The following is a 17,069-nucleotide window of genomic DNA, read 5'->3' on the forward strand; positions in this document are numbered from 1 at the left end:
ACTGAAACAGACTTCAGACTTTAGAACTAATGTAGAACCCCTCCACCCCAGACATCATTTTATCTTGATCAGTTTTCAGAAGCCAAATAAAGGTCATTTTGATTATTCAAAATTAAGAGTAACCTCCTGGGGCAGAACTGCAATAATGGGACAGCACGTTGCTTCTTCAGTCTACAGTGAGTTTAGTATTTAGGCAAAGATCCCTGAGCTACAAACTATACGGCTGTTACTCACTAGTGCCATCTGCCGGTGACCCAGGAGCATGGTTTGCCACCTTAAGAAGCTCTGCTCTGGCACAGACAAGGCTGGAATCAAACATAGTTAACTCTTAGTGTGAAAGTATTTTTCTGATTTGTGGATTTCTAGGTCTTTAGTGACTCTTCATCCTCACACCCATTCTCTGAGGATGGCTGGAGGCCTCATCTTAGCATTCTCACCAGAAGTTAAGTAAGTGGGGAATAAAAAAGGAACCTCACATCAATCAGGATTGTTTCTGTTATTTAATGGTTTTAAAAATATGAAGTTTCCTTACAGAAGAATTCCAAATAATACATGTACACACCCTCCACCCCCACCCAGGAGGTGAAATTTATCCCCTCCCTCCCTGTAGGGTGGGCGGACTCAATGACTCACAGAGAATAAAGTATGGAAAAGGAAAAAACTAGTAACTTTCCAGTGGAGAAGCCTGACAGACAACACCTTCACCAGGTGACCAAGGTAAACATTCCTGGCCATGTGTGGATTCCAGGGATCCCTGATGTGACGTGAGCAAAGCACACCTCATTTCCTTGGCATTCTTTCCAAAGACCCATCACCCCAGTCGACTCACGCCTGACAAACCATGTTGGGGGACATTCTGCAAAATACTCCTCACAACTACCAAGGATAGGAAAAGCCAGGGAAGGCTGAGACACCGGCACAGATCAGAGGACACTGAGAAGACACGACGACTCAACGCAATGTGGTCTTCTGAACAGAAAAACGACGTTCATAGAGAAACTGGTGAAACCCAAATAAAAGCTGGGATCTAGTTAACAGTAAGACATTAATGTTGGTTTCTTAGCTTTTTTTTTTTTTAATCTTTTGTCTTTTTTAGGGCCATACCCACGGCACATGAAGGTTCCCAGGCTATGGGTCTAATCAGAGCTGTCGCTACTGGCCTACGCCAGAGCCACAGCAACACCAGATCCGAGCCAAGCCTTCGACCTACACCACAGCTCATGGCAACATCGGATCCTTAACCTACTGAGCAAGGCCAGGGATCAAACCCGTAACCTCATGGTTCCTCGATGGACTCCTTTCCACTGCGCCACAACAGGAACTCTGATTTCTTAGTTTTGACAAATGTACCACAGTAGGTAGGGGAAACTGGAAATGATTAAGGGTGCAGGAAAATACTATCTTATCCTTGCCAATTTCCTGTACATTTCCCAGTATTCCAAAATTTTTAAAAAGTTTATTTTATTATTATTATTGTTATTATTATTTTGTCTTTTTTAGGGCTGCACTCGTGGCATATGGAGGTTCCCAGGGTAGGGGTCAAATTGGAGCTGCAGCTGCCGGCCTAAACCACAGCCACAGAAACATGGGATCCAAGCCGAGTCTGTGACCTACACCACAGCTCACAGCAATGCCAGATCCTTAACCCACTGAGCAGGCCAGGGATCGAATCTGAGTCTTCATGGATAGTAGTCAGGTTCATTTACTGCTGAGCCATGACAGGAACTCTTAAAAAAGTTTATTTAAAAAAAAATGCAAAGTGGAGTTCCTGTTGTGGCTCTGTGGTTAACGAATCCGACCAGGAACCATGAGGTTGCGGGTTCGATTCCCGGCCTTGCTCAAGCAAGGCTACAGCTCCTATTAGACCCCTAGCCTGGGAATCTCCATATGCCGTGGGAGCAGCCCAAGAAATGACAAAAAGACAAAAAGTCAAAAAAAAAAATTTGCCATTATGTCCATTTCTATGCTGAACATTCTTGTTTCATTCATTCAAACACTTCATATTTGAAGAACCTGTCACAGATTAAAACGTGTTTCGTGTATGTTCATTTAAACTTCCATGGCAGCCTGCGAGACAGGCAAGATGGGTTATTTCCATCTACAATGTATAAATGAGACTTGGAAATTCTGTCCTCCTCAAAGTCACTCAAGGAATAAGAAGCAGAGCCAGGCCTGCTGGGTTTCTCCTCCAGGACTCTTTCTATACCTTCCAAGTTTCTCACTTCGAATTCTAGCAGTAGTGATTCTATTAGGAGTGACTGATATAATCACACTGGGAGTGATTGACGTGAGGTTGTTGGATTTCATGTACTCATGTTATCCTGACTCTTCTGTGTGAGGATCTGAGTGTGGAAAAGAGCAATGAACACTGTAAGAAAAAAATGGAAATGGGAAAGCATAAGTCAAAGTTGTAATATTTACTCCCAGACTTCATCATGAAGTAATAAAGTTTCCTCTGCCAAGAAAAATCCCTCTCATCCTTTAAGGCTTGGCTCAAGAATTACTTTATGAGTCCTTCCTCCAGGCTCTGTGCTGCATACGCATGTCTCCAAACTCTGTTTCTGTAGCGCTTTTCACTGCTCATGTATTATGGATATTTTCTTTGAATGTACTTTAAGAGGGGAATTGTTCTACTAAGTTTTGTAGAGAATGACAAAAGCTTTTCCAAAGTCATTTTACTAACTGAGACTTGACTAGCACCAGGTGATCTTGTGTCTTCCATGACTTGAGTGTCATGAAACTTCATTGTGATTTTCGTTTTCATTTTTCTGATAATCACCCATGTTGAGCACCTTTCCCTTTGCTTCTTGACAATTAACTGTTCTCCTTTGTGAAGTTTCTGTCCAAATCCTTTGTCTAAGTTCTATTAGGTTACACTGAAGGCATTAAACAAATAAGTAAATATATTAGGGATAATGGAAACTAAGTTTCTTACTGTTTGAGAAAGGAGTTACAATCACAAATAGGAAGAAACTGAAAATGAATCCTGTGTTGTTGTTGGGAACTAGAAGGGTTGATGTGAATGCATGGTTTTCGGTATGTGTAGATGGATATACAGATATCTATGTAGGCGGGGGAAAGAATGAGATAAGCCTGGAATATACTATTATGACAGAAAGTAAACACTCAGTGATGGAATTGTATCAAAAGGAAACAGAAGCCAGTTTGGACAGCCTCCCTCTGGTCAAGTCGGAGACAATTTGAGCATAAAAATAAATAATAATAGCAATGGATTATGACTCACTGAATAAAATAGGAAACTATGAGTCCTCAACAAACAAGCATGCTTCAAACTTGTTTGATGAGAAGTGGGGATATTTACGGAGTTTCAAATTACTTCCCACGAAACCCTTCTTAAATAGAAATGAGAAAGGCATAATGTTATAGTGAAGAATTCTGGCACACACCACCTTAACTGAATGATCAAAGTGAATAGGACCAGTAATTGGACAAATTAAAATTCTGTACTACCTGATAAGATGCAATAAGGGCACAGCATCAAGCACACTGAAGTTCCTGCCAATTACACACGCTGAACCTCATCATGAGGAAAATCAGAGAAAGTGAAAGTGAAGGACATTCTATAAAATGACTGGCCGATAAGCTTCAGAAGTGTCAGAGCATAAACGTTAAGAGAGACTGAGAAACTATCCTGTGGTGCTGGGAGAGAGCTGGGAGGAAAGTGAGCAGCTGGGGGGCCGGTGGCATCTGGGACAGTTCATGACGGTCTGCCCAAAGCATCCACGGAGGGTCTTCGGTCACCTGGGTCCACTGTCCCTGGGCTGGCCGGGCTCCTGCGGCGCTTCCTTCTTTCTTCCCTCCTCCCTCCTGCGTCTGAGCCTCCTCCCCGCTGCCCCCAGCACCTCCAGGCCCCGCACAAGGGACGAGCAGGGACTTCAGAGTGGGCGCACGGCCATCAGCACTGCAGGGACTGAAAGTGCAGGCGGGCTTCCGGGTAGGGAGGCCTCAGCGGAGCACCTTCTGCCTGGGGCACCAGCCGGCAGAGGGCGCCCTCCACGCCAGAGCGAGGAGGGTGGTGGGGGGCTCTGCTTCATAGGGGTCCCCGCGGGTGGGGGACCTGCAGCCACAGCTAGAGCGGGCTGCCCTGGAGCATCCTGGCCAACGTCTCCACGTAGGATGCAGATGCAGTCCCATGGTGCTCCCAGCCAGGTCTCCATGTGCAGTGGGGCAAGTCACCAAAATCTCACCTCCCATCCCTGTACTGCTGGATGTCCTCAAAGGACTTGGTGGTACTGGTGTCAAGAACACACAACCGGTAAATTCTCAAAGTTCATTTTCTGATTTTTCTTCTTTTCTCTCTTTTTTTTGGGGGGGGGGCAGCGATCCTGGCATGAAGAAATTCTCCGGCCAGGCATGGAACCCATGCCACAGCAGTGACCCAGCCACAGCAGTGACAACACCGAATCTTTAACCTGGTGAGCCATCAGGGAACTCCTTTAGTTTCCCAATTTTGGTATCTTTTTTTTTTTTTTTTTTTTTGGTCTTTTTGCCATTTTCTTGGGCCGCTCTCACGGCATATGGAGGTTCCCAGGCTAGGGGTCGAATCGGAGCTATAGCCACCAGCCTATGCCAGAGCCACAGCAACGCAGGATCCGAGCCGCGTCTGCAACCTACACCACAGCTCACGGCAACGCCAGATCCTTAACCCACTGAGCAAGGGCAGGGACTGAACCCGCAACCTCATGGTTCCTAGTCGGGTTCGTTAACCACTGCGCCACGACGGGAACTCCCCAATTTTGATATCTTTATTTTACTTGTGTTTGTGGAAAATATACACTAAAGAATTTGATGTGATGGGGGTCAGGTTGGGATTTGATTTTACCTTATTACCAGCTAGTCAATGACCCTGTTCCTATTTCAGGGATGGTGGCACAACACATAAGAGGTCTGGGTCAGAGACAGAGTATTTAATTACTCGTGGCACAGGAAGCCGTCTGAACACCACCATTTGCATCTGTCCCCTTTCCCCCAAAGTCCCATGAGGGCAACACAGGGCCCAACACATGCAGTGGGTTGTGATACAGGGAGAAATTCTGAACTCGGGGAACCTACTGTTTTAGAGCAGACAGCAAGCCTAATCGCTGCCCAGAGCACACCTCGTCCTTCAAGGAAACTCACTGCAAACAGAACCCTGATATATACTCAAAGGGGTAGTGTGTGTCTAGTAAAAACACGGAGAGGAATTATGGCAATATCCATATTATTCCTACTATCACAAGATGGTGAGCAATTTGTATTCATCAATAGTGAATAAGTAAATTGCAGTGTTTATAACTGAAGGAAAAGGCGTGAACTAATGTTCCATAAAACAATATGGATGAATCTTACAAACCTAAGGTTCAGAGACAGCATCCAGTTACAGAGAATATACAGAGGATTGCTTCATTTACATAAAGTAGAAAGGTGAATGAAACTAGTCTCAAGGGGTCAACAGGGGGTCCCAAAAGTAGTGACCAGAAGGGGCTTGAGAGAATCTTCAGAGATGCTAGAAATTGTTTTTTCTTTATCTGTGTGGTAGGTGCATGGTTGTGTTCACTTTGTAATAATTCACTAAGCCAAACACTCGTGATATGTGCACTTTTCTATGTTTTACTTCCCCCAAAGATTCAAATGTGAAAAGAATGCTAGTGCACGCTTATGTAAGTGAAATAACACAAAGATGTGTCAAGGAAATGCCAGTAACTTTCCCAGCCTCCTCGTCTCCTGGCGTACCCATTTGTAACAGACCAGCAAGCATCATTTTATATTGTCTGCTGGTTTAACAAGCAAATATCATCAGGTATCCACAGATATCTCTGCTTTCTCTCTCTCTCTCTTTTTTTTTTTTGCTTTTATTCATTATGTTAGACACCTTATTGACGTTAAACTCCAATCTTTTTATTTGAACGTTTGTCATAGACTTTCTGTAAGTCACTAGCCAAAGTTAGAACTACTGTGTCCAATTTTTCTACCCATATATTTATAATTTTACATGAATAAGTACACATACTGTTGTCTGCTTACAGTTTAGCCTTTTTTTCTATGCATTCCTCCTTCCACACAAGATCTCTCTCACCTCTTTAAAAATCTGGTATTTTCCTCCCCACTTATATTATTTGTAAATGAATAGTGTATTTAATCGCTCACATACATATGGATAAAATTTATATGTAAATATATAAAATATATTCATATTAATATTCTCATAATCAGGAGTTCCCATTGTGGCTCAGTGGGTTACTAACATGACTAATATCCATGAGGATGCAGGCTGGATGCCTGGCCCCACTCGGTAGGTTAAAGATCTGCTGTGGCTGACGCTGTGGAGTAGGCCAGTGGCTGCAGCTCCAGTTCGATCCCTAGCCTGGGAAATCCCATAAGCCATGGGTAGGGCTCTAAAAAGCAAAACAAAAAATTCTCATAATCATTAATTTCTCAATATTTCTACTCTACCTTGTTTTCAAAACACATTTAATGTAGCACTTTCACCTATGTAATAATCAAAGGTCCATGTGGTACACAGACATGGAAAGTATTGTAAACATATACCCAGTTATTATAACTGCAGCATTTTAAAGGTAGAAAGAATGTGAATAGTTTTACTTTCCACCACAATTCGAATATTTGGCCAAATGATACTTCCTCTGAATTAAACTTAAGGCTTCATCAGGTATATTGTTTGCACCTACTGGAAGCAAATGGAAATAATTAGGCTCAATACCATGCATTAATTTTCCTGTCTAATATCTGCACTTTATTCTCCTATCTCTGGTGAGGAAAATCTCCTTATTAAATCATTCATGTTATTGCTTATAAGGAGTTACAGCCAGTTCACGAGTTCTTTTGTTATACTTAAATTATCCCTTAGCTATTGAAGGGATACCATAATTTCCACAAATAATTTTTTGCTTTCTGTTTTTCAAGAAAGTCACCCTGTAAATTGACATCTGTTGCTTCAGAAATCAAAGTTAACTAACATGTGGAATTAAAACAAACTCAGTGGCACTCAACAGCACGTTCACTTTTTTCTTTAAGGAAAAAAGAGTTTACAAAAATTTTACATTACTTTATAAAGTCAAATGGGAATGCAGAACATCAAGTCAATGACTTTAAAAGAAATTTTCAATGTGAAAATCAATCATCATAAATTTGTGTCAAGCATGGCAAAATATGTAGACATATACTTCAGTAGTAATTTTTATTTTGATATAGATCCCCTATCAGAGGTAGGTGATTTATGAGCTTTTTAGTGTGAATAGCAAAATAACAGTACCTATCCTTAAACAAACAAAAAAAAAAAAAAAGAAAGAAAAAAAAAGGAAATATGCTTTAGAAACAGGACTCCAAGGAGCAGCCTAGAGTTATATAAGAGAATGAGAGAGGATTTCTTCTCATATATCATCTATAATCTGATAAGTTTTTTAGACTGTGGTTCCAAAGAGAGATTGGATCTGGTTGCTGCTAATTAGGCTTTGGAATCATATCTTTTTTAAATTAAAAAAAAAATTTCTTTAAGGCCCCACCCATGGCATATGGAGGTTCCCAGGCTAGGGGTCAAATCGGAGCTGTAGCTGTCAGCCTACGCCAGAGCCACAGCAACGCGGGATCCGAGCCATGTCTGCGACCTACATCACAGCTCAAGGCAACACCAGATCCTTAACCCACTGAGCAAGGCCAGAGATTGAACCCCCATCCTTATGGATCCTAGTTGGATTCGTTAACCACTGAACCATGACGGGAGCTCCCTGGAATCATATCTTGATTAAAAAGCCTCCCTTTAAGAAAAATCTGTTTTCTCTACCCTAGGATTACTAGAGCACACTGTTTTTGTTGCTTCAAATGTAAAGAATAGGGCTGGCTCAAATAACATATGCTCCATATTTTATCAGGCCTCTCACACCAAAATGTTGGTTCCTCACAAATGTGGCTGTTCACCTGACCTCAAGCTTTCCAAAGATTTTTTTTCTTCCTATTTTGGGGGGCTGTGTGTGGGGAGGGGGCATAAGGTAGTTACCAGGATAGGGGTTTAATTGGAGCACACAGCAACAACAGGTCCTTAACCCACTGAGCGTGGGCAGGGATCAAACCTATGTCTTCATGGATACTAGTTGGGTTCTTTACCACTGAGCCACAATGGGAACTAAGCTCTTCTTTCTGCTCTTCTCTCCTTAGGTACAAAGTGCCAGCTGGTTTTGGCAGCTCTGTTCCTTGGCCTCATAATTGAATTTCTTGTTCAAAATGACCCACTCCACCTCTGACACCAAGCAGCTCTTTAAACAGATTGGCCAAAAGCTACAAACCAAATAACCCCAGTGGTCAGCTGCTCACTAGAGGGATGTGATCATTCATAATCATAGGCCAATTGCTGGAGAGCAATTCAGAGTTTACTCACCAGTCACTACTGACAGCTTTGCTTTCAAATTTCCTGTAATAGAGTCTCACCTGACTTAGGTCTTGCTGTTTCTGTGCAATTATTGCTTTAAGCTAACAAAAACTGCACTGCATTAATATTTAAAATTAAAATCAATGATTACTCTAGCACAGTGACAGAATGCTGTGGCTGAATGCCATGGAATTTCTTGTTAATATTAATTTGTAGTTTGTACAGAAATGGTTTAACAACAACTGAGCTACACACATGTAATTCAAATATTGATGGACTGAGCCGTAGGTCTGGAGATCATGAAGGAAATGGCTTATAACCATTTGTGTTTGATTTTATGGTCTTAGAATTTAAAGAAAATTCAGTGTATTTCAGTAATAACATGTAATATACTTTTTCTAGTAGATTGGTACTAACACAAAATTTCCAATCTCTGACCAGCATAAATTTGTTTTAGATTGCTAGGAATGACATAAAATTTCCCAATGAGATTTTTATCTCGTCATGATAACCCTGATATCAGTGTTATCATCAATCATGATTTACTGAGTATGTTTTAAGAACCTGGGACTGAACTAAGACTCTGATTTTCCTTAGTATAGGAAAAGGATGATGTTGATCTAAATTAGTAGAATACTTAATTTGAATTGTTTTTCTTTTTCTTTTTTTCCTTTTCTTTCTTTCTTTTTTTTTTTTTTTTTTGTCTCTTGTGTTTTTTAGGGCTGCACCTAAGGCATACAGAGGTTCCCAGACTAGGGGTTCAATTGAAGCTGCTCCACAGCCATAGCAACACCAGATCTGAGCTGTGTCTGCGACCTACACCACAGCTCATGGCAACACCAGATCCTTAACCCACTGAGTGAGGTCAGGGATTGAACCCGAAACCTCATGGTTCCTAGTCAGATTTGTTTCCACTGCGCCATGAATTATTTTTCTTGATTGTGACAATTAGCTTCCGCTTGGCTATAAACACACGTCATGTTCACATTAGATGAACATGTGCCCACAGCCTAATAATCAAAGATCCACCATCCTAATTAGATATGTTTATAAAATCCAATAGGGAACTTGTTTTTTATAAGATCACTCATTAACCAATATTTATGGACTGTATAAGGCGTTATACTAATTTTTGCTGTGGGTTATATAAATAACACATGTATTACCCTCAAGGTATTTTATTATAAGCTAGGAAATTGATGAGACCTGTATGCAAGATCCATACTATAAATCCCACGTTTAATATATTTATTTTCTTTACAACCTCCCTAGGTTTGTGAGAACCAGAGAGAGTAACAAAATCATTGTGGAGATGAAGCTTCTCTTTGGGGCCTGTCATATTTGGATGATGTCCTTTTACTGAAAAACACATGTTTTAGGCCAGGGCAGTAGAATACAAACGTCAGTACGTGTCAAAATCATCTGAGGAATTGTTGGCTGGGCCTCACCCTTGGAATTCCCAATTCTGGGCCCACAGTGGGGCCTGAGAATTTCTAAAAAGTTTCCAGGTGATACTGAAGTTCTGGGTTGAGGCATCACTCTGAAAAGCCCCTGGCCTAGAGACTCCCAAGACTGGTTAGGAGTCAAAAAATAGGTAGGTAGCATTTTCTTTCTTCCTTTCTTCTTTTTTAAACTTTTCCTCTCCTTTCCTTCACCCCCCTTTCCCTCTTCCTTCCTTTCTTTCCTTTTTAACATGGGTCTCCCCGTCCTCACGCTTAAGAGACTCACTGGATCTGGGTTGAGGATCACAAGCCAACCCTTTTTCAAAGCTTACACTATAATTTGCTCAATTCCAAGACAGCGAATGTTCCTTTCCACTGTCCTGGGGGCAATTAGATAGGGGAGAGGATTGAATGAACCTGGAGGGAGCCATAATATAAAGAGACTGGTGAAACCAGGTGGAGGATTTACACTCCTTAATTTGATTCGCTGACAGGCACTAAAACTTCCCTCCATGTGAACACCCAGTGGGCATCCTCAGGTGGCAGAATTTAGAACATTCTAAAAGGTGCATGCCCAGGGCTGGGGCTTAGGAGGAGCTAAGGGTGGCGCTGCACTGGGGCAATTACAAGGAGGGCCTCTGTGACCTGTCCTCCACCAGCTCTGCATCATGGGTGTTTTCCTCTTTTTAAGCAACTTCAAGGGCCCATGTCATTTTTCACTCTCACTAACCTTAATCCCGTCACACACCTTTCGGTTTCCCAAACTGGATGATGAGAATACCACAGATACGTACGGGGCACCTTCCAAGAACATCAATTTCAATGAAAAAGTGCACCTTATACTATCTCTCAGAAGAGACTCCAACGCTGAGTATTGCAAGCACGAGTGTGTGTGTGTGTGTGTGTGTGTGTGTGTGTGTGTTGTTTTATACTTTTGTGCTGTAGGATATTAACAATCTTTCTAGTCATAAACAATGCTCGCAGCTATGTTTTCTGATTGCTATATGATCAAAACTGGGTGTGGAAGACAGCAACACTAGCCCTGCAATAAATTATGTGACGTCCATTACCTAAATTGCCTTCATTATCTGTGCCTGCAGAATGTGGGCTGGATGATATCACACTGAATTAATAGATATAATATTTCTTGTTAGCAGCAGGACAGCCAGTCCTCCAGGGTAAGGTTGGATATAATCACCTACTGAACTAGTTAATTTGTAAAAGGATAAGCAAGCCTGAAATCAAAACGTAAATCACTTTTTTGCTCTTAAAACTGTATCTTATACATATGTCAATACATAAGACTAGAGATGGTCCATAAAATTGAGATATGGCAGATAACTTTAAAACATAACAGCATTCTCCTTGGAAGTAGCCTTTAGAGATCTGGTGTTTCTTTCTGTTCCAAATCATAGATGTATGCCATTGAAAAGAACTTCAATTTGATGACCCACCTCATGGGAAGTTTCTTTCTCCTGAGGGCTTGTAAACTGGTTACTGCTTCACCCCTGAGAATAAATGTATGACCATTTCCTTGTTGGACAATTCTGACCAATAGAAGGTTCTTCCTTTCCAAAATTTTCACAAAAATGAGAATCCTTAGTCCATGCCTTAGGTCTCTCTGATTCCCAGCCCATATTGCTTTACAGTATCGCTTTGCTTCTGAATGAAGGGCCTACTATGTGCCAAAATTTTGCAAAATAATTGTCAGGAATAGAAAAATTAATGCAACCCAGAACCTCTCCTTAAGGCGTTTACAGCCTGCACATAAAAAAGATAATATACGCATATAATTATTTCTAATTCAAGCGCCAAAGAGAACCTTTAAGTTCTACGAACCTTTGTCCAGAGGAGGTGAAAAGAATGATACCCAAATGGAAGCAGGTTTCATGAAGCAGACAGCTGGTAGGTGGGGATACAGACATAAAATGCAGAGACTTTTTGGGGCAGAAGGGAGGCCATGTGCATGATGGTGATGAAAACACTGGGCATGTTTAGAAACAGGGAATTAAAATTCTTGCAGTGCAGCATAAGCTAAGTACAGGGAGACACTGAGAATAAAATATAAGGATGCATTTCTTTTTTTTTTTTTTTTTTGTCTTTTTGCTATTTCTTGGGCTGCTCCCGCGGCATGTGGAGGTTCCCAGGCTAGGGGTTGAATCGGAGCTGTAGCCACCGGCCTACGCCAGAGCCACTGCAACGCGGGATCCGAGCCGCGTCTCCAACCTACACCACAGCTCACAGCAAGGCCAGATCGTCAACCCACTGAGCAAGGCCAGGGACCGAACCCGAAACCTCATGGTTCCTGGTCGGATTCGTTAACCACTGCGCCACGACGGGAACTCCAAGGATGCATTTATCAGGCTGGGATGAAAATAAAGAGCACCTGAAAGCCAGAGACAGACCTGTGGATCTGATGCTCTATACTAGTTTGCTCCAAAGTGGGCCATAAATCTCAGGATGGATGTCAGAGAACGCAACCGGGTGGCACTTTCATTTGTAATGTGATGCATTATGGAAATGCACTCTACTGGTTGACTCTGGTTCTCTCACTATTCATATTTCTAGGTCACAGATCACACATACAGTATGGGTGGCATCCTGAGGGGGAGATTGGGTGTACCATGACGCTGGGATTGGGAGGGAGTCATCTTTTTTTGCTTGTTTTCAATGCTTGAGTTTGTACACCGGGGGGGGGGGGGGGGGGGGGGGGGGGAGGTAGGGAGGATTTATAGATTATGTCATCTAACTTTAAATAAACAGCCTCACAAAATGGCAAATGGCCTAAAAAGATTCCTTCAGAGAACCCACAAATTGAAGATAATACTAACAATATAGTCACAAATAAAGTAAAAGGGGCAGAGCTGACACTCCCCATCCTCTAAGGACAAGGTGTTCATAGCCTAAGTGTTTTAGTATATTAAGGAGCTCAACACACATAACTAGCATTCACATTTTCACTAAAAGAAAACCTTTATCTTCAATACGAATTGTTATATATAAATATTATATATATACACACCCATATAAAAATATACACATATTTAAAACTTAGGTCTCTGATGAGGCTTACCTGAATAATTATTTTTAACTGTTGGAAAATATTGATTTGAACTGTTGAAAATCCTGATTTTTACGGCTTTAACTTATAATTTATAGTTAGCATTATAAAATAAATTAACATTAAAAAACATAAAAATTGCTTTAAATATATTTAAATTTTACCATAATGTCCCTGTCTTCGCACTCCTACATATCATTCCAAGTTTCAGATTATTTTGTTTACAAATGCAAATTCAGAGAAGTGCAAATAAACACGGAAAGGTGGGGAATAATTTAAGGTTGCGGGCCTACCTTATTAACCTGTTCACATATTCAGCAACACACGAAGATTAGAAAATTTCAGGCCGCTTGGAAAGGTACCAAATGAAAAATGGAAACCTCCTTTCCACAGGAATGCCATCCTGGAAAAAAAAAAAAAAAAGCCTAAATTTACACATTTCTCTTTTTCACACAATCACACAAGTGTTTCACATTATATACACTATAACGCACCTTGCTTTTTTCACATACTAGATTTTGGAATTCTTTCCACAGCCTCATTTAAATCTCCTTCACAGCAGATAACAGTTGCATAGTATTCTAAAGTGATCTTAACTGGAAATAACTTTTACCGAACGTATTTGTGAGACACAGGGCTCCGTGTGTTTCACTTCTGCCTAGCACGAACTTTCAAAGATTCAGGATTCCACATGCCCTTTTAATCCCGTAAACTGGAATCTCCAAACTCTATAAATTTGCCCTGAAGTTTAATCTATTTTGCAAAGTCGCGCGTTAGTCTCGTCCCCTCTTGCTCCGAGAGTCCTGCCCCGCCCCTTCTCTTCCTTCCACCAATTTCTACCGCCCCCAGCAGCTCCGCTCAACAGGAGTGGTCAGGGCAGAACCTTCCCAGGGCGCATGCGCGGTAGGTAGGCGCATGCGCGATGCGCGGCTGCTGGCGCGTCGCGCACCGGGGCTGAGGTGGCCGGCGCCGAGGAGGGGGCGGGACGCGCGGCGCTATGGCTGAGGGTAGCGGGGAAGTAGTCGCAGTGCCCGTGACCGGGGCTGCCAACGGCTTCAGTAATGGGGCCAGTGGGACCTCGGCGCAGACCAACAACCCGCTGTCGCGGAAGCTGCGTAAGATCCTGGACACGCGGCTGGACAACGACAAGGTAACCGCAGCCGGCAGGGCCGAAGGTCCCGCGTCGTTCGCGGGTCGGAGGGACTGGGGGCGGCGTCTGTCCGACACCCTCTAGCTTGTCCCTTGTCCCCACCGCCGAGGGGACCCCAGGCCCTCGGGACCCGCTGTCGTGCCGGCATGGGGCGGGTAAGAAAGGGTAGGCCGAGGAGCCCCTGGAAAAGCGAAGAGGTTTTCTGGGTATTGCTCCCTATTTATTTAAAACGGTTCTTTCCTCGATGACTCTGGATCCGGAAGGTAAACGGTGGAGGCGCCCTGCTTCCGCAGGTGTTCGGGGGTTCTGAGCAGGGAGGGAGAGAGGAGACACCCCCCTGGGGGCGCAGAAGAAGAAACGGGCAAAAGAGGAAAATGCAAGATAAGGCAGGACGAAGGGGGGCCTTCGGAGGAACGAAGGCCAAGGCTAAGCATCACTGAGCTTTTCCATTGACAGGTGAAAACATCTAACAATTTACAGAGCGACAGGGCTACCACCTGCTTATGGTTCAAAGGAAACAATACTAGTTTTTGTTGTTGGCCAAGCACTAACAATTTACAGCGCGAAAGGGCTACCACCTGTTGATGGTTCAAAGGAAACAATACTAATTTTGTTGTTAGCCAAGCACTAACTGACGTGTGGGCTTGTGCTGTATTTCTTTACAAGATAAACCTCCCGCATCCTCTTCCAAGTACCTTCTGAAACTTAGAGCGGACTTCCCATCTCCACTAGTAGCTGCTTATCTCTTCTGTATCACTGAGTCCCTAGGTATATTGTCATGCCGTTGTGGTTAAAATAAAAATATATATGTAGAAGTGAGAGTTCTAAAGATGAATTTGTAGGTAACTGACAGTAACCTGTCAATAAGAATTTTTGTGTTAAAAAAATAACAATATAATGAGCTAAGAAAGGTAGGCTCTGGGGCCACGGATTATTGGCTCTAAACCACCAAATTGGTGCATTATGGTTTAAGCCCCTTCTCTAAGCTGATGTTAAAATTCTAAATTGGGAATACTGCTAATAACTTTCTCAGGGTTGTTGTGAGGGTTCAGGGAGAGACTGCTTAGCACAGGGCCCCAGCAGTTTTTCCTTATGAAATGTTAATTCTTATTAAATGCTAATATTATACAATTTCTTAAGGGTTTAAAGTATCTAATATTGACATGGACTATTTCATTTACTACATCTACTCTGATAAATTAATATTATCGCCTTTTTACCCAATGAGAAAAATAAGGTGTGGAGAGAATGTTACTAGCTTAAGTGACATACTGGGTAAGTGGTGAGCTGTAATTTGCCCCTAATCTTTGTGATTTTGTTCATTCAGCATTTACTGACTGACTACTCCTTTGGGCCAGGCCCTAGGACATTTCAAGCCTGTATTCAAAAGAAACAGCTTTGTTTTACAGTAAATATTGATAGTTAAGGATATTTTTACTCTCACATATTAAACTGAATTTAAATAGCTTTTTGTCAGTCCAGTATCCTAAAATATCATTATAACCAAAAAATGGAAAGGTCAGCCTCTTGGAACATACATGGTTCAGGTGTAGGAATTTCTGTCTGTAGGATTTAGGGTGCTATTAGATATCATGGGCTTGGAACTCTGCCTCCTCTCCTCTGTCCATATTCTCTCTGTAGAAGAACTCTTACTCTTTTTTTTTTTGGTCTTTTTAGGGCCATACCCACGGCATGTGGAGGTTCCCAGGCTAGGCGTTCAATCAGAGCTGTAGCCGCCGGCCTACACCAGAGCCACAACACCACGGGATCCAAGCCGCATCTGCAACCTACACCACAGCTCGCAGCAACACCGGACCCTTAACCCAGTGAGCGAGGCCAGGGATGGAACCTGCAACTTCATGGCTCCTAGTCGGGTTCGTTAACTGCTGAGCCACGAAGAGAACTCACTCTGTTTTTAAATAGTGAAAAGCATGATGCTTCTCTAATTTATGAACCTTGTTCTTGACATCTTTACTAAACTCTAGATTTGTACAATCATTTGTCTATTTGACACCTTTGTTTGGATACATGATCAACATCGTAATGATGTTTTAACATGGCTAGAATTCCTGATTTTTCTCCAAACTGGTTCTGCTCCCCGTTAGAAAGAACATCACAACTTACCCTTCAAGGAAGACGCATACAAGTAATTTTTTATTCCTGTCTTTTTTTTTTTTTTTCCCACATCCAGTCCATTAAAAAATCCTATAGGCGCTATCTCACAAAAAAACAAACAGTTTTTTGGAAATGTCCTCTTGTTTTTATATACAATGCTACCATCTTGTTCTTCGCCCCTGTCACATCTTGCTTGGATTATTTTAGTTTCTTCCTATCTGTTTCCTTCCTTGCCCTCCTCTAGCATCCATTCTCCTCCCAAGGTTGGAATAAACTTTTAAATGTATAAAGCATATTACGGTACTCCTTTGCTTGACAGCTCTCGTAGTTTACCATAGCTTTGGTCACACCAGCCTTCTTTGTGCTGCTTTAGGGTCTTTGTACTCATTGTTCCCTCTGCCTGTGAAAGGCTTCGTTTCCCCTGGATGTTTCTTTCCTACCAGGCAGGCCTAAGTTCAGAAGTCACCTCATACAGGTCTTCCTCTCTCAAGTTATGTCCCACTCACTCAGGTCCTAGCCTAGCAGCTACCAGTGGTACTTATTTTTTACGTATATCCTTCCAGAGATACTTTATGCATTCACAAGTGAATATAGTCCTTTTTCTTTTTTAATAGTTGGTGTTAGGTTTCTGTACCTTTTTGTTTCACTTACTGTATCTTGAAGATCATCCTTTGTTAAGTACACAAAGAATTTCCACTTTTTTCCAATGGCTATATCATAATGTCTTTAACCAATCCTTTTTATTTATTTTTTTATTTTTTATTTTTGTCTTTTTGCCTTTTCTAGGGCCACTCCCACAGCATATGGAGGTTCCCAGGCTAGGGGTCCAATCAGAGCTGTAGCTGCTGGCCTACGCCAGAGCCACAGCAATGTAGGATCCGAGCCACGTCTGCAACCTCACCACAGCTCAACAGTAAC

At 42.2% G+C, this 17,069-nt stretch overlaps 2 protein-coding genes across 15 annotated transcripts in view; one reads left to right on the plus strand and one right to left on the minus strand.

Annotated features, from left to right (window-relative positions):
* Positions 1 to 13,712, minus strand: part of LHFP (lipoma HMGIC fusion partner) — a 256,711-nt gene extending 242,999 nt beyond the window's left edge. Inside the window, exons 1-2 of the mRNA XM_005668367.3 lie at positions 13,381 to 13,712; positions 13,180 to 13,289 (exon numbers count right to left, since the gene is read on the minus strand). The gene's annotated coding sequence lies outside the window, so the exon portion shown is untranslated. The remainder of the gene's footprint in view (positions 1 to 13,179; positions 13,290 to 13,380) is intronic.
* The window catches only part of COG6 (component of oligomeric golgi complex 6), a 161,643-nt gene continuing 158,349 nt past the window's right edge, over positions 13,776 to 17,069 (plus strand). For 7 of the 14 annotated variants that reach the window (XR_002336507.1, XR_002336509.1, XR_002336511.1 and 4 more), the window contains exon 1: positions 13,793 to 14,036. Coding sequence is in view for 2 of the 14 variants with exons in the window: in XM_021065267.1 (XP_020920926.1) it covers positions 13,884 to 14,036 (153 nt within the window). In the remaining 12 variants the exon portion in view is untranslated. Of the gene's footprint in view, positions 14,037 to 17,069 lie in introns of all 14 variants that reach the window. The other 7 variants (XR_002336503.1, XR_002336505.1, XR_002336504.1 and 4 more) reach the window with 4 other exon arrangements.

Source organism: Sus scrofa, chromosome 11, assembly GCF_000003025.6.
Source record: "Sus scrofa isolate TJ Tabasco breed Duroc chromosome 11, Sscrofa11.1, whole genome shotgun sequence".
Lineage (NCBI taxonomy): Eukaryota > Metazoa > Chordata > Mammalia > Artiodactyla > Suidae > Sus > Sus scrofa.